At 34.0% G+C, this 27,973-nt stretch overlaps 1 protein-coding gene and 1 non-coding gene across 4 annotated transcripts in view; one reads left to right on the forward strand and one right to left on the reverse strand.

Moving 5' to 3' along the window:
* LOC113734688 (uncharacterized) overlaps window positions 1–27,805 on the reverse strand; it is a 64,222-nt gene extending 36,417 nt beyond the window's left edge. Inside the window, exons 1-3 of one of the 3 annotated variants that reach the window (XM_027261328.2) lie at window positions 24,970–27,791; window positions 24,564–24,864; window positions 24,179–24,478 (exon numbers count right to left, since the gene is read on the reverse strand). In XM_027261328.2, the coding sequence (XP_027117129.1) occupies window positions 24,572–24,864; window positions 24,970–27,541 (2,865 nt within the window). In that variant the 5' untranslated portion in view covers window positions 27,542–27,791 and the 3' untranslated portion in view covers window positions 24,179–24,478; window positions 24,564–24,571. Of the gene's footprint in view, window positions 1–24,178; window positions 24,479–24,563; window positions 24,865–24,969 lie in introns of those variants that run through there. The other 2 variants (XM_027261329.2, XM_072082289.1) reach the window with 2 other exon arrangements.
* On the forward strand, window positions 11,406–11,479 carry TRNAV-AAC (transfer RNA valine (anticodon AAC)). The gene has a single exon. It is a non-coding gene; the product is annotated as a tRNA-Val (tRNA).
* Window positions 27,806–27,973: the final 168 nt, after the last annotated feature.

Here is a 27,973-nt window from a genome sequence, read left to right on the forward strand (position 1 = left end):
AGTTAAATCAGGAGCAGCCAACTCCCTTAATGTTTGTGCATTAGCCATGGTGCCCTCCTCCTGATCAGAGTCACTCGAAGTGTTACCAAACGAATCTGTTGGTTCAACTTCTGACTCGGGTCTTTGAGATGTAGCACTGGAGTGCTCTTCTCTGAGCTGTCTGGTTTCCTTTCTCGTTCTACGCGCGGTCTTCTCTACCTCAGGGTCAAAAATCAAATCACCTGTGCGAGAAGATCGAGGCATACACTAGAAGAAAACCAGGAAATTAGGACAAAAATTGAATTTAAAAAGAAACAAATAATAACGCCAGTCCCCAGCAGCGGCGCCAAAAATTGACAGGTCGTCAGCCTGTGCAATAATAAAATTAAACCTAATTGCCAGTTAAAATGACCAAAACCCAATTCCAAGTACTGGAGCAGGGACTCTAGGTGTGCAATGGGTTACTTGATTCACCCTGTTCCCGAAGAGTTTGCTTGATCCGATATATCCGAATGGAATGGTTATTCCTTTCCACAAATAATTATGAATTTGTAGACAGGGCAAGTAGGGTCGTATCCACAGAGATTGGGTATATTTGTTTCTTGAGAAATCTAAAGTAACACAGGGGGTGATTTTGTGGGAACGACGATAATTAAATAAATTCAAATGAGAAAATAAAAATAAACAACTAACTAGAAATTGAACCACAAATTGAACCACAATTTACTGAACTCAGGATAACAATAATTAAAGGCCTAAATCAATTAAAACAAGGAAACAATCAAAAATAAAATAAAGTAGGCAATTAAAAGTCAAATGGCAATCCACTACAACCAAGGAAATATTAACTAAAGATCTAGCCAAGAAGTAACTTCAGCAATGGTTCACCTAATTGATCATCGAAGCAAAGGCAATCCCAATTATTTACCAATAAATAGGTTATAACTACCAAACAAGCGATGGCAGTCAACCCCTCCTTACTGTGTCGGTGATCAAGGTGCGCCCGTTAATCACTGCTCTAATTGAGAAATAATTCTAGGTACGTCCGTAGAATTTAATTCCCCAACTGCCTTACGTATTAGAGGAGCCCTATTCTAACCAAATAACACACTACCAGGGTTATTTTAGATTAGCCCGCAAATCCCCCTGACACGAATCTAATCGTGTCAGTTGTCACTATTTTGAGGTAATTAAACAATTACGGATTTAATACCCCAATTGACAATAGATTACCGAATCAATTAATTATCCGGATCCAAAACAATCAACTAATTAAACAACCATAAGCATAGTAATCAGGGAATACACGAATACCAATAAATAAAAGGGAAAGATTAAATTAAATCGATCTCACAAATTTCAGGTGACCCAAAGCATCCGTCGTTTCTTGACTAGAACGAGGGGATTAGCTCATATTGGGTGAACTAAGCCCGCGGGAAATTTCAGCAAAAGTCACGGACATTGTATGTATTCCAAGAGCCGCAATTCGTCAAACACTTAGAAGGCAAATGTAAGGCACGGGTAACAATTGAAGCTTTCTAATTGTTCCCAGCATTCGTAAAGCAAATTCACTCCAGAAGTACAATAAGGAAAAGTCAAAGAAAGTGGGCTTCAATTCCTTTCTCCTGTCATGCGTGTCCAGCAGCCAAATGAAAAACTACCACAAACTACAAAGGAAAAGTCTAGAGCTATGCTCTCCTGCCATGCGCAGGAGTTCCTTGGTCAAAAAGTCCAATAAGGAAAACAAAAGTCAAGCTTTTCTGCTAAGCTACAGCCGGCCAGAACCAAGGAAAAAACTAACTATCTTCACTTCCTTCTTCTTTTCCCTCTTTAATTGCGGCGCACATCCACAGGAAGAGAAGCCCTCCGTCCGTCGTTCCTTCGCGAAAATTACCAAAATGGGCGTGACATCTTCTGTTCCAAAAGTGCCCCTGGGACAAGCTTAATCATCTGAATTCTTTTTCCTGCCAATTCGACACCTGTTATCATATTTATATTCTACTCCCTGAAATAAACGTCAAATACTAAAAATGAGTAGAATCCAGCAAATAAATCCACATCAAGTCAGGTAATAGGAGGAATTAATAATAAAATAAATGAATAAATTGCAACCTATCAAGAAGGAGCACTAATTACTTGATATTCGAACCACAATCAGTCTCTGTAGGCTGAGTTATTTATGTTGCAGTTCTATAGCAGATCAGAAGTGAGATAAATTTTGGCCAGGATTAGTAACTTCAGTATTTTTTTCAAATTCAAGAAGTTTTGAACTAATTATATTGATGGATTCTAAAACATTATTACCCTTAAAAGTTCGATAATAAGATAACTTTCTCAACTGAAAAATACAAACATAAAATTGTGGGAATACATACAAGAAAGATACAAATTTTGTTTCTAGAATCGATTCTAGCTTACAAATTATTGTTACATTCTATATTAACACAAATTATTGTACTCCACAGAATTAGAAGAAACTTGAAAGCGTACCAGCATTCATAATCAATGAGCAATGCAAGTTCGTGCACATTAGCTAAATGAAAATGATAAAGTAAGATTCCAAAGAACACTTGCAAAACCTGATTTGGCCTCTCAATTAGCCACTTGAGCTAGATAGATAGATTATGTTACATAGAGAGTCTCTGCCACTAAGTTGGTTGTGTATGTTAAATTTGTGCTCTTCTTCTTTTATTTTCACAATCTGTTTTCAAAGGTTTAGTAATTTTTTCCCTCGAACGATTAAAATTGAAATATTTATCAATTTATCTAATAATCTTTTCTCATCCAAAACAAATTTTTTATCTTTTTCAATGATGAGTTTTAATAAACTATTTTAATTTAAAAAATATTAAAAACAGCCATAGAAAATGGATTAAAATTCTTTTACAGTGACATCATTTTGCTTTTTTTTTTTAAATTCTAATTCTTGATGAATGTACTAGATTGCATTTAAGCATTGAAGCATATAAAATAGTCAATGGAAGGATCCAAAGAATCATTAAAATGCACAATGAAATGATAAAAAAAAAAAAAGAAATACCCGTCTTGAAGTTGCACTCCAAAGAGAATGATTACAAAGTATAATTCCAATCACTGATCGACTACGAACAAAATGGACTAAAAATAAGACTTCGAACAAAAAGAAACTAATTGGAAACTAAAAAGAAAAAGCAAATTGGAAGCTGCAATTGACTAAAAGAGCGAAGATAATATGAAAAACGAGTGCTGTTGCTGTTGGCTGGTCCAAAGACTTGTAATCAAGATGAGGACCTATCCCAGTCCTTAAGGCATAAAGATGTATTGCCTCGTCTCTTTCTTATCATGATGCACCAACGTGGGGAACGGGATGGCGGGTGGGCTGACCAACCCTAAGTTTTTTAAATTTTTAGTTTTGATATTGGAACTAGGAGTGCAAAGTAATCCAATTAAACTGAATATTTTAATGTTCAAAATTTTAATAAAATTGAAATTGTGCTCAACATTAGCTTGTTAATTTATAGAGCCAAACTTAGACGGGTTTTTATTTAACCAAACTCAAATCGATCTCGAGAAGATTAAACTTTTTTACATGTAAATTCCGCTTTTACGCTAATAGAGTTAAGTTCGAGACTTCGAGTCGTGTTTGACAATTTGCCGAATACAAAATGCTATTTAAGTTTGGTTTGAACAGTTGGTGAAATCAAGTTCAAACAAACTTTTACCGAGTCAAACTTAATTTGAATATCAAGTAATTTAGTTTTTATCACCTGATAATATATTTAAAGCCAATCTTGGCCCTTGCTAGTCTTGTTAGTGTCCAATTTCTGTCTCTTACCCCCACCTCACTCACCCCATCGTGCTCATTGCCAATGTTTCTCCTTCTTCAATTCTCTCCTTTTCTCTTCTTGTCGTCCATTATTAATGTCTTTCAAACATTTGATGATTGACTCGGTCATCATGACTTAATCAACAATAACCTGCTTTTATAAGTCTTGAAAATGATAGAAAAAGTAGGACCAAAAGAAATATGGAGATTATTTAGAGACAACCTATGATTATCCCTACTGCATAAGGAAGACTTCAAAGGTCATCTCCTTCTGTCCCTTTATCCTTCCCTATTTCATTGACCTTTTCTTTTTGAGATAGGGGCACTTAAGATGCAATGGTCCTGGAAATTTAAAGCAATATTGGAATGTTTTAATGAGACTGACCATTTTTATCTTCTATGACTAATTTGCCTGAATGAATCTATAGAAAAAGGTAACTTGAGTACCTCCTGGAGAAGAGCTGCTTGTGGTCTTGCAGTAGAACTCCGGGAACAAGCTGCCGTGCAAAGGTTTAGTTGAGGTTGAGATTATGGATAAATACGACCAGGAGCTCCAAATTGAGCACGTGCATATTGTATAGGGAGGAACCCGTGAAACAGGAATATATATATATATATATATATAGACATATATATAGTGCTCATGAATTACATGTCACGAGCATGGTAAACTGGGTACTGCTTACAGTGCGTCTCATTCATCTAGCGATCAACGTATATCAACTTTCAGTACTATGTTTCCTTTCTCTTGCCATGACAAGACTTTCGGTACAATGCCTAAATGTCAATACAAGCTTTAAAGGGTTCCACAGTATTCGTCCTTTTTCTGTGACCGGAAAAGCCTTGAATCAAGTCCTTAATGTTCAGATGGATAATCATTCTCCTAGATCCAAACATTTAATCAAAATCTAGAACAAGTAGTGCCTTTAAACATGCACTTAGCCCCATAAGTTTCCAACTAGAAAGTCTATCAAAGAATTGTCCATTTTATTTGACAGAGTCCTGGAAGGTTGAGGCTATTATAATTGCCATAACCCCCTTTTGATCAAGGGCCAGGCCTTTCATCTTGGTCACAGAATCTACTAACTACAGCTTAACTGATCTCCTCTTCTGCTTCCTTCCATAGATTACAATTAGTGTGCAAACTCGGATGCGCACAAATACCACAATAAACAAATAATAAGCCACTAATCATCCAGCATCCAAGAAAAAGACTATTTGATTGCAGAATATAGAAGAACAAAATAGGAAGAGGGCAACTATTTACATAGGAAAAGGGTCAGTATGGGGGTGAATTCTTAGTTTATGATGGAAAAAAAAAGAATTCTACAACTAGGGCGATTCTTGGAGTGGATTCTGCAAATAGGGGTTTTCGCATTCCGTGAGCTCGTGAGCTCGCATTCTGCAAATGCGAGCTCAAATTGGAGCTCGCATTCCCGGAATGCGAGCTCACTGAGAGCCAAGACAAGGAGGAAATCATGTAAATATTGAAAATACTTCATGCAAGATGGTTCGGCAGCAGGCTCGCGGCACAGCCTTTATGGTGTCTGATGTAGTTTCCTTTCATCCGACTGCAACTAATGACTTGAACAGTCAACACTTAGACTATAGTAATAAAAATTCTAAACATTTTCCATCTTTTAGCTGCAAAAATCCTTATGTTTAAGCACAAAACAAATTAGATGAAAGGATCATGCGAGCATCAAAGAACAGTTTTTTCTTCAACAACAATGCTTCTGCAAATTTCGATGCAGAAAAATCATGCAAAGCTTCAAACAAAACTAGTGAACCTATCACCCCAAATACCCCTTAACACTGAACACTTCAAATGAAACCAAGGTTATTGATTATAAACACAAATCTCAGCAGATCAGAACTTGCGGCCAAACAAAGACAACCAAACAGCAACTGAAGTAGATAAAGTTTCAAAGCCGCAAGTCTGAACCAGCAAACTAGGAGTTCATGCAAAGAACAATTAAATTAGAGCTCGCATTTGCGGAATGCGAGCTCAATAAGTAGAGCTCGCATTTCGCGAATGCGAGCTCTATTCTAACCTCGCATTCGTGAAATGCGAGCTCAGTAGAGCTCGCATTTCACGCATGCGAAGACCCCCCGGACGGAATCTATTACCAAAATCACCCCTTTTGTAGAATTTTTTTAAAATTCATCACAAAATTAGAAATTTCTCGTCAGTATGGCTATTTAATTCTGTTTTAGCAAAATTGCAGAGTAGTGGAGCACTCAACCGAGATCTAAGGAGAACAAAATGCATACAACAATCTTTTCCTAACCACACAAGACCAGTAATTAGCCGCCAAAGTTTTTCCAACCTGCACATCCCAGACCACAAGCAGCTATACAACAGTCCTCACTACCCAATTACCTGATATGTAAACTACAACGAGTCTTTATAAATTGGGTTATTTATGTTGTAGTTCTATATTAAATCAGGAGTGAGATTAGTTTTAGCCAGGATTAGGAGAAGCATTTGATTAAATTCAAGAAGTTTTGGACTAATTATGTTGATGGAATTCTAAAACTTTATTAGCCCAAACAGTTCAAGAATGTCCAAGATAATTTGCTTTGTAGAAAAATACAAACACAAAATTGTGGCAATACATACCATGAAAGAAATTAATTTTGTTTCAAGAATCGTTTCAAGTATACAACTGTTGATCATTTCATATCCTATAGTAACACAAATTATTTTGCTTCACAGAATTAGAAGAAACTTGAAAGCTCATCACGCATGTTAACGTAGCAGCATTCATAATCAATGAGCAATGTAAGTTCCTCCACACTAGCTAATTGAAAATAGTGCTAAAGGACAAAGAAAAACACGAAGCATAAATTAACACATTCCAAAGAAAACTTAGAAAACTAAAACCTGATAGCTAGATTATGTTACATACAGTGTCTTTGAGACTGAGCAAGTCGGTTGTGTATGTTAAATTTGTGCTCTTCTTCTTTTATCTTCACAATCTTTTTTCGAAGGTTTTTACACAGTAATTTTTTCCCTCGAACAATAAAATTGAAAAATTTGTTAACTCATCTAATGATCTTTTCTCATCTTAAACAAATTTTCACTTGTGTTTCAATGATGAGTTTTAAAAGACAATTTTTGTTTACAATATATTAAATACAACCATAGAAAGTGGATTAAAATTCTGTTACAGTGATATCATTTGGTATCTTTTTTTTTTTGGGTAAATTACATTTTACCCCCCTGTGATTTACCCTTTTTTTACATAACCCCCCTATGGTTTCAAAAGCTATACATAACCCCCTCATGGTTTGGATTAAAGTGTCAAAGTAACGGAAATAGTCACTCGTAACGAAATTTCTAAAAATGTCGAAATTACCCTTATAAATACATGACACATTAACCCCCTATGATTTTTATATTTTACCATATAACCCCCTTATGGTTTAATACTTTACCATATAACCCCTTATGATTTTCAAAATATACACATAACCCCCCTTGGTTAATACATAAATTTCAACCTTACATAAGGGTATTTTTGACATTTTAGGTGATGCCGTTACGAGTGACTATTTCCGTTACTTTGACACTTTAATCCAAACCATAAGGGGGTTATGTATAGCTTTTGAAACCATAGAGGGGTCATGTGAAAAAATGCTAAACCACAAGGGGGTAAAGTGAAATTTGCCCTTTTTTTTTAATTCTAATTCTTGTTGAATGTACTAGACTACATCTACTACACCCATTAAGCATGAAGCATATAATTGACATAAGGTCTAGTGTGTGTCTTGCTGAAATAATCAGCGCCCCATTTGATTGCCTCAAGAGCTAATTCAATTTGTTCCCCAAATTCATTAACTCCCCATGACAACATTGTAACTGTGAATGCCATTGGTAATCCAAACTTGACATGGTCACCTGCATCATAGTAGCCTCCAACTAAGTCCACCTACAAATACACATGTAAAAAGTACGTTACCAAACTGTGAAAGCATACTAAAAATCTGTTTTCAAACAACATAAATGATGAACCAAAATTCAAATTCTTGAAGAAAAATACAACTGAAACTGAACATTCTGAGTAATACCCCTTGTTCTAATCCATCTGTTAGGCCAGAATGGTGACGCCGAGAGGCTCTTTGGTTGTACGGTAAGCGAGCGGACCTCTGTGCTTCAAAGTACAAAAGGGATTTTGAAAGTGCATCTGCATAATCAAATGCTTGAGATGGGGTACTAAACATGGTAAAAAGCATGAGCAAAACAGAGCAATGCAGGGGAAATCTTAACCCCTATCATTAACTTTTTTTTTTTTTGAGATTAAAACTTTATCTGCTTATAGACTCCTTGACCGATTCATCACTTTCTCTCTTAATCTTTATTATTATGTTAATTGACTAATGGGTTTTGTTATCTATGGAATTTTTTTATTTTAGGGTCAAACAATAGGTACATAGATAAGTTTTACATAATGTTTTAAAACTGAACTTGTACCTCACAGTTGAACTATAGACACAATTGTTTTTGAGTTCAGTTAAACTTCAAACCCAGAATAGTATAAAAAAAAAAGAAAAAAATAACCACTCTAAATTATAAAAATATCCCCAGTCCCTGAGGATACGACTTACTTGCTCTATATACAAATTATAGATTCCTCGTGAATAAATTCTGGTATATCGGGTTAAGCAAACTTTTCGAAATCAGGGTGAATCAAGTAACTCATTGCACATCTAAAGTTTCTGCTCCAGTACTAGAATTGACACGAAACTATTTTGCTGGTACTTATGATAATTATTATTATTGCACAGGCATCGACAACCTTTCAAAACATGCTAAAACCAACTTTGTATGCGGTTGATTAATCCTCTCAGACGTATAAATTATTTATCACCCAAAAGATAGAGGAGGACTAGGCACTCACAATCCGGCTACTCTAATTAAAGCAACTCTTCCAAAAGCGAGATGGAATTTGCTCACAATGGATGATTCGTCTTGGAAAAGGGTCCTTCAAGCAAAGTATTGTCATCTCACGTTTCTCTCACGTGGTTGAAATTTGGCTGGAGGAATGATATCGGTCTGGTTGTGGTTGGATCTTGATTGGGAAATAACGTTCTAAGTAACAGTGCTGCATTTGTGACATTGGCCCAAATGCTCAATAGCTGAGTCCTCTCAAATAAGACCATATCCTTTCATAGACACATGAAATGTGTATATTAATTTACAGCAAAAGTTGATTCATCATTCAAGATGCATTCAGAGTTGATGTTCATGTTGGACAGCCAATGTTGCTTGGATGGGATTTTCCCAAATTGAAATGGTGTAAACTTAATGCTGATAGGTCCACACTAGAAAACCCAGAGCTTTTGGGTTTTCGTTTGTAGTTAATATTAGTCATGGTACAAGTTTAGTGGTGGAACTATGGACTCTTTGGAAGGAACTTCAATTAGCTTGCAATTTGGGGATTAAGCATTTGGAGGTTGAATCAGACTCTAAAGTAAGGGTGCATTTAGTCTATCATGACATTTTAATCTCGTAAGGAAAGTTTGAGATAAGTCAAGCAGAAATTGAGAATGCAAAATGCAATTCTTGTACTGATATTTCGGTTAAGATTAGTCTTAATTTGCAGCGATTTAATTATTAGAAGATAATTTGAAAATTTCTTGTAATTTTCACATCTGATCAAAAATTTTTCAGATCTATTGTTATGTTATATTGTAGGTCTGTTATTTCTAATACATGTTTAATTTGCCATTAGAGCATCGAGATAAATCAAATCGTACTAGATGATTTCCTGTAATTCGTTAATGAAACTTGATTTTGTTATGAAACAATTAAAAGTATGGATGTCCCTTTGTATTCCTAAGAGCATTAATTCTTGATTTATGGTTATATTATGTATAGAAGTTACAATCCATAAATCTATTCATGTAGTGGAGAAACCGTTTCATAGGTTTCTTCATATTCTTGTAGTAGTGGGTGTTTAATAAGATTGGTGTACTTTTAATCTTGTAGTACCTATATATAGAGGTACATTGACACCCTTTGTGAGGACCTTTTGTATCTTGTTAGAATATAAGAATATCACTCTCCATTCCTCTACTCATTTCCTTCATATTTCAATTCCGATTATAGTATTTCATTTTATTAGTTTCACAACACGTTATCAGCACGAGTTTCTATTTTTGAGCAAAAGGTGAAAATGGAGGCTCTACCTTGAACAAAAGTGAAACACAAGATTTTGCCGAAATTCTGCTCGCATTTCTTCAAGTAAATTCTGAGGTAAATTTTTGACACATAAATTTATTTCAATTTCTTATGACTAACATTTGAATGATTGAAAAATACAAGTGCCTATTGTTGAGCAATCATTAAACACAAATATATACTGTTTGACATCTTTGAGGTAATATTTCTCCTTTTAATTCTACTTATTTATCTTTGGAATTATTTGTTATAAATACTTATATTCTGATGCATTGAATTTTGGAGATGCTATTATAGAAAATCAATTATATTTGAGAATCTATTTGTCCTTTGAAATATTTAAAGAAAAAGATTCGACCACCTGAAGATGGTCGTTCTTTAACAAAAATATTTGGCCACTAGAAGATGGTCATTATTTCAAAAGTTTGGTATGATAAATTTACCTATGGCTAAAAGAACATAATTCTGCAATTTTCAGAATTACTTCTCAGTTGAAATTGTGTCGAAAAAATTTTACTTATAAGATATATTGAAAATGATATTTTCCACAATTGATTTCTCTAATATGCTCCTGTAGTAGCAATATTAAGAGAAATTTTGAGAAATATTTTGTACTTATTGCATGCTAATTCTAGTCTATTCCCAGAAGTGAATGTGACTAAATTTCAATTTACTAGTTATGGTTGATGCCATGACTATGATTTTGGTAAATATGTATTTTACCATGACAAGAGAAAAAGTTACCACTTGAAGTGGGATAATAATAATAAGGACAAGAAAATAAAGGCCCTAAAGACAAATGTCCCGAAGTACATTTGACAAATAAAAATTATAATAGCATTTTCACATGATAAATATTCTTCGCCAATTGCACTGAAATATGGTACTTCAGGACCAAGTATCTCTTCATTTTTCTCTCGAGGTCTAAAAGAATCCTTATTAGGATCTAATGATCTGACAATCATTGGAGTACTTAATATATGTGCCTTATCCATATAAAGCCTCTTTAATACCTTCCGGGTATAAGCAGTTTGGTGGACAAAAATTTCACTTTTCAAATGCTCAATTTGTAAATTAAGGTAGAATTTTGTTTTTCCAAAATTCTTGATCTCAAAATCCTTCTTCAAATATTCAATATTATTTTGAATCTCTTCAGGAGTTCCAATCAAATTTAGATAGTCAACATATACAGTAATTATCACAAAATTTGATCCACTTTTCTTGATAAAAACACATGGACATATTGGATCATTGCTCCACTTCTTTCTCTAATATCTCTATTCATACTATAATAAATAATTTTTTCCAGAAATATCAAGAGGTACAAACTCTTGTTTTGTAAGATTAGCCATAAGAAATTGAAATAAGATTTTGATTTAGAAATTTACCTCAAAAGTCACTTGAAGAAATACGAGCAGAATTTCGGTAAAATCTTGTGTCGTGGTGTAGTTGGTTATCACGTCAGTCTAACACACTGAAGGTCTCCGGTTCGAGTCCGGGCGACGCCAAAACCAAAACTATTATTGTGTCCGTAAATCATTCTCCAAAAAAAAAAATTTAAAATTTATGTCGGGTATGAATCATCTTTTACGATTAAATATCGTAAAATATTGATGGGTGATCTATTAAATGATTTATTATTCTGATGAACTACGATTCCCGATATTAGGGGGAGGAAAAAAATCAATCGAAAGGAAATCATCTGAAAAATTGGATTTCCTCGATCCTCATACAAAATAATGTGAACTAGAAGTTCAATAAATTATTCATTTGCAGAAAACTGCAAACCAATTGTTAGATATATTATCGACTCCAGAAGAGTTATTAAATCAACTATTCCTGCAGGAAATATTCTGGTTAAAATTGATGTCCCTGAAGGACATGCACAAGTGCTACAAATAAATTTAAGACCGGTCTTCCTAAATAAGGTATAAATTGATTTCAAATATCTCCGGAGATTAAATGTCATGACAAAATTCAACTTCTTGAAGAGGTCGCTCCCGAAGAGCCAACTCCTGAAGAGAATGAAATCATAGAAAATTTAATTAGAGCCTAATGAAATATAGCACTTGATATTATAGAAGTTGATGAGGATCATGAACCTATATCGATTGATGAATGTCGGTATAGAAATGATTGGGCAAAGTGGAAAGATGCGATCAAATCTAAATTGGATTTATTGATTAAAAGAAAAGTTTTTTGACTTGTAGTCCAAACACCTGAAGGTGTAAAGTCAGAAGAATATAAATGGGTATTTGTGATAAAGAGAAATGAGAAAAAAGAAATTGTGAGACTTGTAACCCAAGAATTTTTACAAAGGTTTGGATTTGATTATGATGAAACGTATTCACCTGTAGTGGATGCTATCACATTTAGATATCTTGTGAGTTTTGCAGTACATGAAAAATTAAATATGCGTCTAATAGACGTTATTACTGCATATTTATGTGAAAATCTTTTTTTTTTTGTTTTTCTTTGAACAAATCCTCCTTGAAATATATTCCATAGAACCTTTGAGTTGGTATCCAGATAATACCCCAAAAGATCAAGCTAAATACCATAAAATAAAAATCAAAAGAATTATCAAACCCGATGATTGGCCTGTGTCAGGCTATCAAACCCAAATCTAGTTCTTAACTCCAAATAAACCTGCAGTTTATACTTATTATGACTATTTTTTTTTTACTTGAAGTTTTTATTTTATTATAGCAAATCCACGAACCCAACAAATGGGAGTACATGCATATTCAAACGACTACGGTCTAACCCTTCTAACCATAGGCATCCCCCAAGCATCCATTTGACAATCCCCTCTAACCAACAATGGAAGAAAAGCCAACGTCTCATAAACCCTATCAGAGCCAGAGTCAGCTCCAACATTAGACAATCTGTCAGCCACCCTATTGACCTCTCTAAAACAATGAGTCACCGCATGTAAATGATGCCGGAATGTAATCAGCTCCTCAAACTCTCGTCGCAAAAACCAAGGAACCCTGAGCTCCCCTCGCACCATCCGGACCAAAAGCAAAGAATCAGACTCCACATGAATAGGAATAATGCCGCGTTGCACACACAGCTTCACCCCATATAGCATAGCTCTTAGTTCTGAATGCAAACTAGTCACATCGCCAGAAAAGCAAGAGAAAGCAAAGACAAAGCACCCCGCCGTATCCCGCAAAATACCACCCCCGCCAGATGTACCAGGATTACCCCTCAAACAACCATCAACATTCAATTTGGGAAGGGGAATAGGAGAAGTCCTCCATTTCACCCAACGTACCGTACTCGCTCTACGACACCTATAAGCCAACCCAATAAGCTCCTCCCAAGACAACCTATGACCCGCCAGGCAAGGAAAGCGGGAAGAGAGAATATCTCGGAGCTCCCCCACAACCCTCAAATGAATGAGATGGGAGGAAATTCCCTTACCTTCAAAAACCATCAAATTCCGAGCCCTCCAAAGGTGCCAGCAAACCAAACAAGAAAGAAATTGAAAAATCAACCGCAAACAAGGATTAGATGTGGGATGAAGCCACCATACCGCCAGCGCATGCCGCACCGTGGAAACACAGGAACGCCCACCCACCCCACTTGTATGTGAAAATCTTGAAAATGATATTTATATGAGAATCTCCGAAAGATTCAACATGTCTGAAGCATGCAAATCAAATCCTAAAAATATTTATTTTATTAAATTACAAAGGTCTCTGTATGGGTTCAAACAATCTGGATGTATGTGGTATAACCGTCTCAATGAATGTCTGACAAAAGAAAGTTATACCAATGATCCAATATGTTCATGTGTTTTTATTAAGAAAAATGGATCAAATTTTGTGATAATTGCTGTATATGTTGATGATCTAAATTTGATTGGAACTCCTGAAGAGATTCAAAATAATGTTGAATATTTGAAGAAGGATTTTGAGATCAAGAATTTTGGAAAAACAAAATTCTACCTTGATTTACAAATTGAGCATTTGAAAAGTGAAATTTTTATCCACCAAACTGCATATACCCAGAAGGTATTAAAGCGGTTTTATATGGATAAGGCACATATATTAAGTACTCCAATGGTTGTCAGATCATTAGATCCTAATAAGGATCCTTTTAGATCGCAAGAGGAAGATGAAAGAGATACTTGGTCCTGAAGTACCATATTTCAGTGCAATTGGCGAAGAATATTGGAATGCGATGATTAAAAGATCTCAAATAATGTTTGCATCAGAGGGAGAAATTAATACACAAGAATAGTGTACTCTTTTTCCTTCATTAGGATTTTTGTCCCGATGGGTTTTTCCCTAGTAAGGTTTTAACGAGGCATATTCTTTGTGTAATGGACATCCAAGGGGGAGTGTTATGAAACAATTAAAAGTATGGATGTCCCTTTGTATTCCCAAGACGATTAATTCTTGATTTATGGTTACATTATGTATAGAAGTTACAATCCATAAATCTATTCATGTAGTGGAAGAACCGTTTCATAGGTTTCTTCATATTCTTGTAGTAGTGGGTGTTTAATAAGATTAATGTACATTTTAATCTTGTAGTACCTATATATAGAGGTACATTGACACCCTTTGGAAGTACTTTTGTATTTTGTTGGAATACAAGAATATCATTCTCTATTGCTCTACTTTTCCTCTAATATCTCTATTCATACTATAGTAGTTTATTAGTTTTACAACACGTTATCAGCACGATATATAGAGGTACATATATCAGCACGATAAGGCACATATATTAAGTACTCCAATGATTGTCAGATCATTAGATCCTAATAAGGATTCTTTTAGACCTCGAGAGAAAAATGAAGAGATACTTGGTCCTGAAGTACCATATTTCAGTGCAATTGGCGAAGAATATTTGGAATGCAACGATTAAAAGATTTCAAATGATATTTGTATCAGGGGGAGAAATTATTACACAAGAATAGTGTACTCTTTTTCCTTCACTAGGGTTTTTGGCCCTACTAGGTTTTTCCCTAGTAAGGTTTTAACGAGGCATATTCTTTGTGTAATGGACATCCAAGGGGGAGTGTTATGAAACAATTAACAGTATGGATGTCCCTTTGTATTCCTAAGAGCATTAATTCTTGATTTATGACTATATTATGTATAGAAGTTACAATCCATAAATCTATTCATGTAGTGGAAAAACCGTTTCATAGGTTTCTTCATATTCTTGTAGTAGTGGGTGTTTAATAAGATTGGTGTACTTTTAATCTTGTAGTACCTATATATAGAGGTACATTGACACCCTTTGTGAGGACCTTTTGTATCTTGTTAGAATATAAGAATATCACTCTCCATTCCTCTACTCATTTCCTTCATATTTCAATTCCGATTATAGTATTTCATTTTATTAGTTTCACAACAGATTTTTATTAAAAAAAAAATTTGGCATTAATTTGCAACTTGGTGTTACTCGAATTACCAAAAGATGCTGATAAGTCGTCATTATCATCCGATGTGGCTGCTGCAACTCACAATTAACAATTAGCCTTCAGTTTCGACTTAAGCCTCCCTCCCAAAAAAAAAAAAAAGATTGATCTCCCATTTATTGTAGAGTGTATGATTAATTAAGCTTTAATCAAATGAAAAGTCAATGTTTTGTATAGAAGCAAGTACATTCAATCATTGGGGGAAAGGGGAGAGGAGAGACGGGTTATGTTGGATGATACGAAGGGAGAGAATGTTAGTGAGAGATATTAGGTTCAAAACTTCCTACTTATGCTAAAAGTAAATTAAAGAAAAAGGTACGTTCATAAAAATAAGGGATAATTTTTGGGTACTAAAAATACTTTTGAGACATTTGGTGAATATTATTCCATAAAAATTAGGAGTGAAATTTTTGATGTTAAAAGCACTTTTAGTAAGAATTCAAACAGATACTTTTAGAATAGCTTTTGTGTTTTAAAAAATAAAATAATAAATTTAATTATTTTATCCTATATTATGAGCTAAATAAAGAGATAAATATATTTTAAAATTTCAAATTACACATTATCCAATACAATAAGTACTTATTCAATTATGTATCCAAATAATATACTTAAGCATACTTAAACATTTGATAAGTACTTTTATTAAAAACTCTATTAATAAAATACTTTTCAATTAAAAGGATGGTGCATATCTTTCTTTAGAGCCTTTTTTTCTTCGGAGTTCTGATATATTGATTTCTTTAGCCCTGCCATTTGGTATTTCTACTACAATACAACACAGTAAAAGGATGGGATATGCAAACAAGTCCACGGAAGAAACTTCCAAAGCATATTTTAGACGTGACAAATACTTTAAAGAGCTATCTGATTTCCTTTCCATAGTTGATTTCACTTCACGACAATCCAATAGTTTGCCTGGTCATTTGGCATTTGCACCTTTTATCTAATAGTTTTGGTTTAACAATCAATTTCTCTAGCATTTTCAAATTTTAGATGTCATTTCCTTATTTGTTAGCTCTTTGTAGGCTGCTCAGGGTGACAAAGGCTGGTGGAAAATCAATCCCGATGCTTTTGGGAGTTCCTATATTTTCTGATCCTTGGGGTGGTCATAATATGATTGGTTTCTGGGGAACATTTTGGTTATTTCCTTTGCACATAGTTATCCTTTTCGTTTTCATACGACCTTATGAACAGTAATCATTGTTGCGATGCCTTTGCAGTATGCTGCATTGGCGTTTTCATTTGGCTAATATATTTTATATAAGGGATTATTTTAGAAACGTCTCACAGTTCTAGTGCTCTCTTCTAACGTTTTAAAAGTTTTACTTATCTCCCCTGTCAGTCATTTAGAATCCAATGCTTACATCATTAATGATCAAATGGCTATAATACCCTTATAATTTTGGATATTTTACACATGTAAAGAGAAAGAGTTAAATGTGCGGTGACTACATCAACCATAATTTGGATTGTAAAAGGTTTATTAATTTGCCGTCTAAAAATAGAGTCAATACTAGCTATTGTTATGAAACAATTAAAAGTATGGATGTCCCTTTGTATTCCTAAGAGAATTAATTCTTGATTTTATGGCTACGTTATGTATAGAAGTTACAATCCATAAATCTATTCATGTAGTGGAGAAACCGTTTCATAGGTTTCTTCATATTATTGTAGTAGTGGATGTTTAATAGGATTTATGTACCTTTAATGTTGTAGTGCCTATATATAGAGGTACATTGACACCCTTTTGGTAAGGACTTTTGTATCTTGTTGAAATATAAGGATATCATTCTCCCTTTCTCTACTCCTTCTCTAATACTTCTTCAATTCCTATTGTAGTATCTTCATTTTATTAGTTTTATAACACGTTATTAGCACGAGTCTCTATTTTTGAGCAAAAAGTGAAAACAGAGGCTCTACCTTGAACAAAAGTGAAACACAAGATTTTGCCGAAATTCTGTTCGCATTTCTTCAAGTAAATTCTGAGGTAAATTTCTAACTCACAAACTTATTTTAATTTCTTATGGCTAATATTTGAATGATCGAAAAATATAAGTGCCTATTGCTGAGCAACCATTAAACACACATATATACTGTTTGACATCTTTGAGGTAATATTTCTCCTTTTAATTCTACTTATTTATCTTTAAAATTATTTGTTATAAATACTTATATTCTGATGCATTGAGTTTTGGAGATGCTATTATAGAAAATCAATTATATTTGAAGATCTACTTGTCCTTTGAAATATTTAAAGAAACAGATTCGACCACCTGAAGATGGTTGTTTTTTAACGAAAATATTTGGCCACTAGAAGATGGTCATTATTTCAAAAGTCTGGTATGATCAATTTACCTGTGGCTACATGAACATAATTATGCAATTTTCAGAATTACTTCTCAATTGAAATTGTGTCGAGAAAATTTTATTCATAAGATATATTGAAAATGATACTCTCCATAATTGATTTTTCAAATATGCTCCTGTAGTAGCAATATTGAGAGAAATTTTGAGAAGTATTTTGCACTTATTGCATGCTAATTCTAGTCCATTCCCAGAAGTGAATACTAAATTTCAATAGTTATGGTTGTTGCCATGATTATAATTTTGGTAAATATATATTTTACCATGACAAGAGAAAAAAAGTACCACTTAAAGTGGGATAATAATGATAAGGACAGGAAAGTAAGGTCCTAAAGATAAATGTCCCGAAGTACATTTGACGAATCAAAATTATAATAGCATTTTCACATGGCAAATTTCTTTAAACGCCCTGAAGGTGTATGATGATTGATTTAATTTATGATAGTAATTGACTTTTCTTCTTGAAGAAGAAATGGATGTTAAATATTTGGGATCAAAGGATTATGGTGATGATATTTGTCCCATAAGAATTATGGTGACAATGATATGTGTCTCATTAACAAGTGCTACTATATACACTATATTCCAATTAGAGAGACGAACACAATCAGTTGTAGTGTTTAAGTGATTGAAAGCTCCAGAAGAGCCACTACTATATTTCTCCCTGTAGGAGAAAAGTATATCATAAATAAAGCACTATTTTTTACTATGTCTCGAAGAAATTTATTGAATTTGAATATCCATCGAAATGGATATCAAATTGAGACACTAAATGAGATAATAATATAATTATGTTTAGAAACAAATGAGATAAAGGTTAATTATATCATAATAACCATTCGAGAGAGAAATGGTTATCGATATAGTTGTCTTCATTCTCATTTGATTTATAATCATCACCTACAGTAAACCAGAAGTTTACTGATCCCAACGGATATATGATTTGACAAAAGTGAGAATATTTGAGAGCCGACAAGTATTTATACATACCCCCTTTATATTATATATGGCTCCAAAAGAAATTTAAAATTTATGTCGGATATGAATCACCTTTTATGATTAAATATTGTAAAATATTGATGGGTGATCTATTGAATGATTTATTTATTCTGATGAACTACGATTCCTGACATTAGGGGGAGAAAAAAATCAATCGAAAGGAAATCATGTGAAAAATTGGATTTCCTCGATTCTCATACAAAATAACGTGAACTGGAAGTTCAAGAAATTATTCATTTGCAGAAAATTGCAAACCAGTTGTCAGATATATTATCGACTCCAGAAGAGTTATTAAATCAACTATTCCTGCAGGAAATACCTTGATTAAAATTGATGTCCCTGAAGGACATGCACAAGTGCTACAAATAAATTTAAGGCCGGCCTATCTAAATTAGGTATAAATTGATTTCAAATATCTCTGGAGATTAAATAAATGTCATGACAAAATTCAACCTCTTGAAGAGGTCGCTTCTGAAGAGTCAGCTCCTGAAGAGCCAACTCCTGAAGAGAATGAAATCATAGAAAATTTAATTGGAGCCTAATGAAATATAGCACTTGATATTATAGAAGTTGATGAGGATCATGAATCTATATTGGTTGATGAATGTCGGTATAGAAATGATTGTTCAAAATGAAAAGATGCGATCCAATCTGAATTGGACTCACTGGCTAAAAGAAAGGTTTTTGGACCTGTAGTCCAAACACCTGAAGGTGTAAAGCCAGTAGGATATAAATGGGTATTTGTGAGAAAAAAAATGAGAAAAATGAAATTGTGAGATATAAAGCAAGACTTGTAGCTCAAGGATTTTCACAAAGGCCTGGATTTGATTATAATGAAACGTATTCACCTGTAGTGGATACTATTACATTTAGATATCTTGTGAGTTTTGCAGTACATGAAAAATTAGATATGCGTCTAATGGACGTCGTTACTGCATATTTATATGGGAATCTTGAAAATGATATTTATATGAGAATTTCCGAAGGATTCAACATGCCTGAAGCATGCAAATCAAATCCTAAAAATATTTATTCTATTAAATTACAAAGGTCTTTGTATGGGCTCAAATAATCTGGACGTATGTGGTATAACCGTCTCAATGAATGTCGGACAAAAGAAAGTTATACCAATGATCTAATATGTCCATGTGAACAAGATACAAAAGTCCATGTGTTTTTATTAAGAAAAATGGATCAAATTTTATGATAATTGCTGTATATGTTAATGATCTAAATTTGATTGGAACTCCTGAAGAGATTCAAAATAGTGTTGAATATTTGAAGAAAGAATTTGAGATCAAAGATTTTGGAAAGACAAAATTCTGTCTTGATTTACAAATTGAGCATTTGAAAGGTGGAATTTTTGTCCACCAAACTGCTTATACCCGGAAGGTATTAAAGCGATTTTATATGGATAAGAAATATATATTAAGTACTCCAATGGTCGTCAGATCATTAGATCCTAAAAAGGGTCCTTTTAGATCGCAAAAGAAAGATGAAGAGATACTTGGTCCTGAAGTACCATATTTCAGTGCAATTGGCGAAGAATATTGGAATGCGACGATTAAAAGATCTCAAATAATGTTTGCATCAGGGGGAGAAATTAATGCACAAGAATAGTGCACTCTTTTTCCTTCACTAGGGTTTTTGTCCCGATGGGTTTTTCCCTGGTAAGGTTTTAACGAGGCATATTCTTTGTGTAATGGACATCCAAGGGGGAGTGTTATGAAACAATTAAAAGTATGGATGTCCCTTTGTATTCCTAAGAGGATTAATTCTTGATTTTATGGCTACATTATGTATAGAAGTTACAATCCATAAATCTATTCATGTAGTGGAGAAACCGTTTCATAGGTTTCTTCATATTATTGTAGTAGTGGATGTTTAATAGGATTTATGTACCTTTAATGTTGTAGTGCCTATATATAGAGGTACATTGACACCCTTTGGTAAGGACTTTTGTATCTTGTTGAAATATAAGGATATCATTCTCCCTTTCTCTACTCCTTCTCTAATACTTTTTCAATTCCTATTGTAGTATCTTCATTTTATTAGTTTTATAACAGCTATATCTTTTTCAATTTTTATATACTTGACAAATAAAAGAAATTAGACATAATGCACTTGATAAATTAAAGGATTTAGACATGAGAAACAATTAAGACATTTACAAAGTAAATTAACCATAATTTGAACTGTAAAAAGGAAAATCTAATTTGGCATATAAAAAGAGATCCAATACTAGGCATCCTTTTCCTATTTATGTACTTGACAAATAAAGGAATAAAATAAAAAGAGATATCACTTGGGCTAATTTTTCTTATAATTGTGGTGATAACAAGAATCTTAAGGTATAGAAAAAAAAATTTATTTCTTTAAATCTTGAAAGTTGTTATTTTTTGTTATGGATGATAGAAAGTTTTTGTTGATCATATGTAGTAATGGCCCAATAAGCGAATTAACAAGTTATATCAAATATTCAATCTAACTAGCATAATAGTTGAGTGGCACTTTTGGCATAAACAAATCATCTCACACCTGAAAACCATAAAATTGGATTGAAATTCTTTTACGGTGGCATCATTTTTTTTTGTTGAATTTATTATAGTTCTTAATGAATGTACTAAATTGTATCTGCTACACTCAGCAAGCCTGAAGCAAATGAAATAGTCAACAGAAGGATCCAACGAATCGTTAAAAGATCCAATGAAATTATAAAGAAAAGCTCCATGAATTAGAAATACCTGTTTTGAAGTTGCATTCCAGAGAGAATCAATTACAAAGTATTATTCCCACCGCTATGAACTAAATGGACTTAAAATAAGACTCAAACTAAACTACAAATAAAGAGAAACTAATTGAAAACTGCTATTGACGAAAAGAGAAAAAATGATATGAAGAATGAGTGGTTGTTGTTGTTGACAAGTGTGTATTCTTTTTCTGATCGCGTTCTCAGTCTTTATACGAACATATCAATGAATTTGCCTCCAATTTTGAGATGGGAATTTTATCTCCTTATAAACTCCTTAACGATTCATCATTTTTTCCCTTATGACAATAATTATCTTTTGGCCTTTTTGTTTTAGGCCTAACAGTATGTACAGAGAAGTTCTACGCAATGTTTTAAAGCCCAGTTTGGACCATCCGGTTGAAGCATCAACACTATTATTTCTGAGTCGGATTAAACTTCAAACATAGAGGAATAAAAAAGCCTCTACAAATGAAAATGAATTGGTTTGCCTGGTTGAACCAGTGAATCATCGAACTGAAATGGTTCTTACTAAACTACCCCCAGCCTTACCACTCTTAAAAAGCTGAAGAGAGAGAGAGAGAGAGAGAGAGAGAGAGAGAGAGATTAGAATCTCTTCCAAGAGAAGAAAAACGGTGCCTAGGAGTACAAGACAATCAGGACTTGTAATAAATTTTTTTCTATTAAATCATCATACTTATTTTAGGGTTTTAAAACTATCTTATATTTGAGTAACTGACAGGTGTCGAGCCTGTGTAATAATAAATATCTGCTTAAATAAAGTATAAATTTTGTATACAGTGGTAAGTAGGGTCGAATCTACAAGAATTGGAAAAATTCGTTTCTCATCGAGTTCAAAGTATGAGAGATTTTTATAGAATCGAGAATAATCAAATAACTCAAATAAAATAAATAAATAAAAACTGAATGACAATTTATTAAAATTGAATCAAGAATAACTAAGCTCTAGACAAGAAATAACTTCGGAGATGATTCACTCAATTGATCATCGATGCAATGATAATTTCATTTATTCACTGATAAACAAGTTATAACTGCCAAACACGCGATGACAATTAACTTTTCTTACTGTATCGGTGACCAAGGTACGACCGTTAATCGCTTCCTTAATCAAGAAATAATTCTAAGTATGACCATATAGTTCAATTTCTCAATTACCTTAAGAATTAGAGAAGCTCTGTTCTAACCAAATAACACACTACGAGGGTTATTTTAAATTAACCCATATATTTCCTCTAACACAAATCCAATCATGCCAGTCATCACTAATTTAAAGCAATTAAATAATTACATATTTAACTGTTCTAACTGGTTTTAGGTTATTAGATTAAATTAAATATCGGGCACCTTTGATATTCAAAAAAAATAATAATCATAAGAAATTAAATTAGAGAACATACAAATAGTCGAATACTAGTAAAAAAAGAAATAAAAATATTTAATTTGATCTTACAATTTTAAATGAACTAAATCCTCCATTATTCTTTGATTAGAAAAAAAGTCTAGTTCGTCTCCGTTAAGAAAGTCCCATGCAAAATTGCAGAATTAATTGTTGAAAGCATTCCTCTACCATTCGGATGAAGGTTTTGCGATGAATAATAAAAGAAAAAGTCGTCTCTCGCCCTCTGTTGCGGCCGACCCCGCCAAAAAGCAAAAGATAAGCAAACCTATTCTAAGTTGACTTCTCTTATGACTAGTCATCCACCGCCACACAAGAAAGGAAAGGTATCTAATTGATTAGTTTCCTATTCTTACTAAACCACTATTGCTAATTCAAATCAATTTAGAAAGTCTATAACAAATCATACCGATTAGTATTTTTTTGCTTTTTATTCAAATCTCTGCAACTAGCACAAATGACCGAAAGTAAATAAAATTTGCCAATTAACGCAATATTTCGTAAGATAAAAGAGGGAAACAGTTATAAAATTAATGATTAAATTGCAACATATCAGCAACATTAATTTTGTGTCATTTCACCTTTTTAAAATTACAATTTAGCTCTAAATTATTTATAAATTTTAAAATTTCTTACAAACTTTCGTGTTTCTTATCACTAAATCATTTTAAAAAAAAATTGTCTGAGTAGCAACTTAATTTATATGACTTTCCAATAGTTATTCAAAAATTTATGTTTATATCATTAGAATTTCATGTTTTATTAAAGTTAGGTTCTTCTTCTTTTTTTCTTTTGTCATGATTGGTGCAAGGTAACTGTCTTCTTTGTTTTTGGATTTGTTGTAATTGTCAAAGTAGAATTATTCAGTCTATATTGCATTGTTATTTTCATCGATGATTCTGGGCTTGCTTCTCATCTTGTGGCTTTGTTGAAGGGATAGGTTGGGCTTCTTCATGTGAATTTGGTCTATTAATTGGGCTTCTTGATGTTCGACAGCCTCTTTTGGTTGGATGGAATTTTGTAAACTTAATTCGGCTATTGAGTTTTGCAAATTGAAAATAGTGCTAAAGAAAAAAGAAAAACACGAAGCATAAATTAACATTCCAAAGAAAACTTATAAAACTAAGACCTGGCTATTGAGTTTTTGGTTTTGCAATTAATAATGGGCTTTGGAAGAGACTTCGACAAACGTGGGATTCGGGGATTAAGCATTTGGAGGTTGAGTCAAACTCTAAAGCAAGGGTCCATTTAGGCCATTTTAGTCTCTTATTGAAAGTTTCGAAATTTCCTAAGCAGAAATTGAAAGTGCAAACGTAAGATTAGTTTTTGTCTGCAACTTGGTGTTATTCTTTTATCAAATTCACCAGATGCAAATAATTCGTCCTTATCATCCAATGTGATAAGAAAAATTAAAAAAAGAAAAGAAAAATTCCATTCTGCTGATGCATGATAGTGATATGTAGCAAGAGAGAGAGAGCCGGGGGAGGGATTGATGGGGCACCGCAGTCTGCATTTAATAGGAGGCAAGATACCTGCAAAAACCAGAAACATCATCCAAGTTCAACATATCCAGTTCACCTATTAATTTAACATGGAGAAGAAGTTCACATGGCCTACATTGAGGATCAACATGTAGATATCAACCTGGAAATAATGAGCATTGTTGGCCTACATTGAGGATCAACATGTAGACATTCTCTTGCTAGTTTGAGAATGGACATCAGACACTTTTCAATTTGTTGATTGGGATACAGAAGTCTTTGGTCTAGCAAGTCTTTTAATTCTATGTCTTCAAGCTTTGAAGACATTAGATTAGCAATCAAGTCGCCAGGATGCTTTCCTTTGAGTACTTCCACTGTCAGGACCCCATAGCTATAAACGTCACACCTTTCGTTAACTTTCATTGTGTAGGCAAATTCTGCAAGAGAAAGTTGGAAAATGATTTTTCATGTTATGTGATCATACTTGAATTTACGAGTTAACAAACTAATGACAGGAAAGGGGGAAAAAAGAACTTTATTACCCGGTGCAACATATCCATATGTGCCTGCAAGAGAACTCCAGTTAGATGAGTCTCTTCTGAGAAACTTGGAAGTGCCAAAATCTGAAACGTGAGCCTCACATTCTGGATCAAGCAAAATGTTGTTGCTTGATATGTCTCGGTGTACAATTGGTGGTGAACAATCATGATGCATGTAAGATAAAGCATGAGCGACGCCTTTGATGATATTCAGCCTCTTTTGCCAGTCTAGTTCCTTAGCTGCTTCTTCTATGCTCAAGATTTTGGCCAAGCTTCCTCTTTTGAGGTACTCATAAACCAAAATTGAATGCTGAGCATTTGAGCAGAAGCCAAAGAGTTTCACAATGTTCCGATGCTTGATTTCTGTCAAGGCCCTGATCTCATTCAAGAAACTTTTATCCTTTCCCACATTGGGTACGTTATGAAGTCTCTTTACAGCTACTACCTCGCCTGATGGAAGCTGTGCTTTGTAAACACTTCCACAACCTCCTTTCCCAATGCAAAATGTTTCACTGAACTCTTCTGTAGACCTCACGATTTCTTTATACAATGCTTTGCCATCATAAGCACATATGGCAAATAAACCGCCCTTCTTCACCTCCATATCTTCCGCTCTCGAATTTCTTTTTCTCCGATCATACAATTTGAGAGTACCGAACAATGCACCAAGAAGTGTGAATGATCCCACAAAAGGCAATACAATTATGAGAACAAGTTCCTTGCTTTTATCCTTGACATGCTTTTTAATCAACCGAGAACTTTCACAGGCTCGTAACCCTGTAATATTGCCACACAAACCTTTATTTCCCTTTACTTCTTCTAAGGTTAGATTCACAAAAGCTCTACCACTCGGAATTGGGCCCTCCAAATTATTAAAAGAAAGATTGATGTGCAATAAACCAGGCAAATCTGCCAAAGCCTTTGGGATCAAACCAGAGAGGTTATTCCGGGAGAGATCCAATGTCCCCAAACTCTGCAAATTTTGAAACTCAGATGGTATCGCTCCTGTGAAGAGATTTTGACTCAAATCTAGCTCAGAAAGTTGGGTTAACTTCCCAATCTGCAATGGAATCTTTTGACTTAAAACGTTATTGCTCAAGTTCATGTGAAACAAGTGTTTCAAATCTCCCAGAAGTTCTGGTAAAGTTCCATTCAAGGAGTTTGTGGACAGGTCTAGAAATTCCATTAACACTCCCAATTCTTGAGGTATACCACCAGTAAGCTGGTTGTCATGTAAATCTAGTTTAAGCAAAGAAGTTAACTTCCTAACTTCTCTCGGTATCTCCCCTGATATATAATTCGAAGAAAGATTAAGTGTATGTAGTTGAGTCAAATTTCCAATTTCTGGAGGTATACCACCCGTGATGTTGTTCTTTGCAACTACAAGAGTTTTCAGTATTTTGCAGTTACCCCAGTTGCTGGAGAGTTTCCCATAGAATTTGTTATTGCTAAGATCAATGAAATCCAGGACTGGATAGATTCCAAACATTTCTGATAAGTTTCCTTGGAAACGGTTACCATCAAAACGGGCCCTAACTAAGCTTGAGCAGTTTTGCAAGCTTTTAGGGATTGGACCAGTAAGCATGTTCTCAGCTACAGAAATCTTTTGGAGAATTCCACTTTGACATAATAGTTCCGGCAATGGACCGGACAACTGATTTCTAAACAATTGCAAATTAACCAACTTACTCAGGTTTCCAATCTCTTGTGGAATGGTACCAGAAAATTGATTGTTTGGGAGAAACAGTTTTTCCAGGTTATTCAAGTTACCAATTGAAACAGGAATTGAACCATTAAATTGATTGTCAGAGAGATCCAGTTCAATCAAATTACTCAAATTTCCAATTGAAACAGGAATGGAACCATTGAGTTGGTTCTCACCTAATTCCATATGGGTAAGAAATTTCAAATCTCCAATTTCTTTGGAAATTGAACCTGAAATTTGATTTTCATAGAGATATAGTATAATCAAATTGGTTAAATTGCCCAGTGACTTTGGAATTGCACCAGTAAGATTATTTTGACACAAGGAAAGAAATTGAAGTGAGATCAGATTCCCCATCGCCACGGGAATGGGACCTGAAAGTTGATTACTTTCAAAATCTAAATGAGTCAAGTTTCTCAAGTTGCAAATTTCAGGCGGGATTTCTTGTGACAATTCATTAGCATAGAAATTAAGATAACTGAGCTTCGACAAGTTACCTATTTGTTTAGGTATACTGCCAAAGATCTGATTCTGGCTGAGATCAAGATATTCAAGATTTGGGAGGGATGAGAATGGGAAATCATAGAGGCTACCTTCAATGCTCCAATCTGAAAGGTTCAATCTGTTGACTCTTCCGTCAATGCAGGAAATACCAGCCCAAGTGCAAGGAAGGACAGACGACTTTTTGGCGTTGATGGATTGAAGGTTCCATGAGGTTAGGAAGCTGTTGTTCTGGTTCTGAAAACTGGCTTTCCATTTCAAAAGAGCAGCAGCCTCTTCAGCAGAAGCTGAAGCTCCACATTTGGGGTGAAAAGATGGGAAATGTAGGAGGACCAAAAGGAATGTGGAGACTATTTTGAAAGAACCCATGATTACTTTCAAGTTCAACTCAAGTTGGCAGACGCTGTTACTCTGCACCACAAATGATGCTAGTATTTATCCTAATGCACATGGAAGACTTCAGAAGGTCTTCTTGCTCTGTCCCCGCCTTCTTTGTCTTCATTTAGTTTTGAGATTGAAACACATAAGATGTCTATTCCAATGGGTCAAGAATTTTAAAGCAATGAAATTTTAAATGAGATTGACCATTTTTATCTTCTACCACTAATTTTTCCTGCTGAATCTACAGAAAAAGGTGAGTCGTGTACCTCTTGGAGAAGGAACACTTATCACCTGATTCCTTAATGACGATGAACCTATTGGCTGAGCAAATTATGTTATAGTTCTATATATTTTCTTGACATGGATTACGCAAAGTTACTTGACAGTATATTTTCATGAAATGCAATGGAAGTCAGAAAT

Source organism: Coffea arabica, chromosome 3c, assembly GCF_036785885.1.
Source record: "Coffea arabica cultivar ET-39 chromosome 3c, Coffea Arabica ET-39 HiFi, whole genome shotgun sequence".
Lineage (NCBI taxonomy): Eukaryota > Viridiplantae > Streptophyta > Magnoliopsida > Gentianales > Rubiaceae > Coffea > Coffea arabica.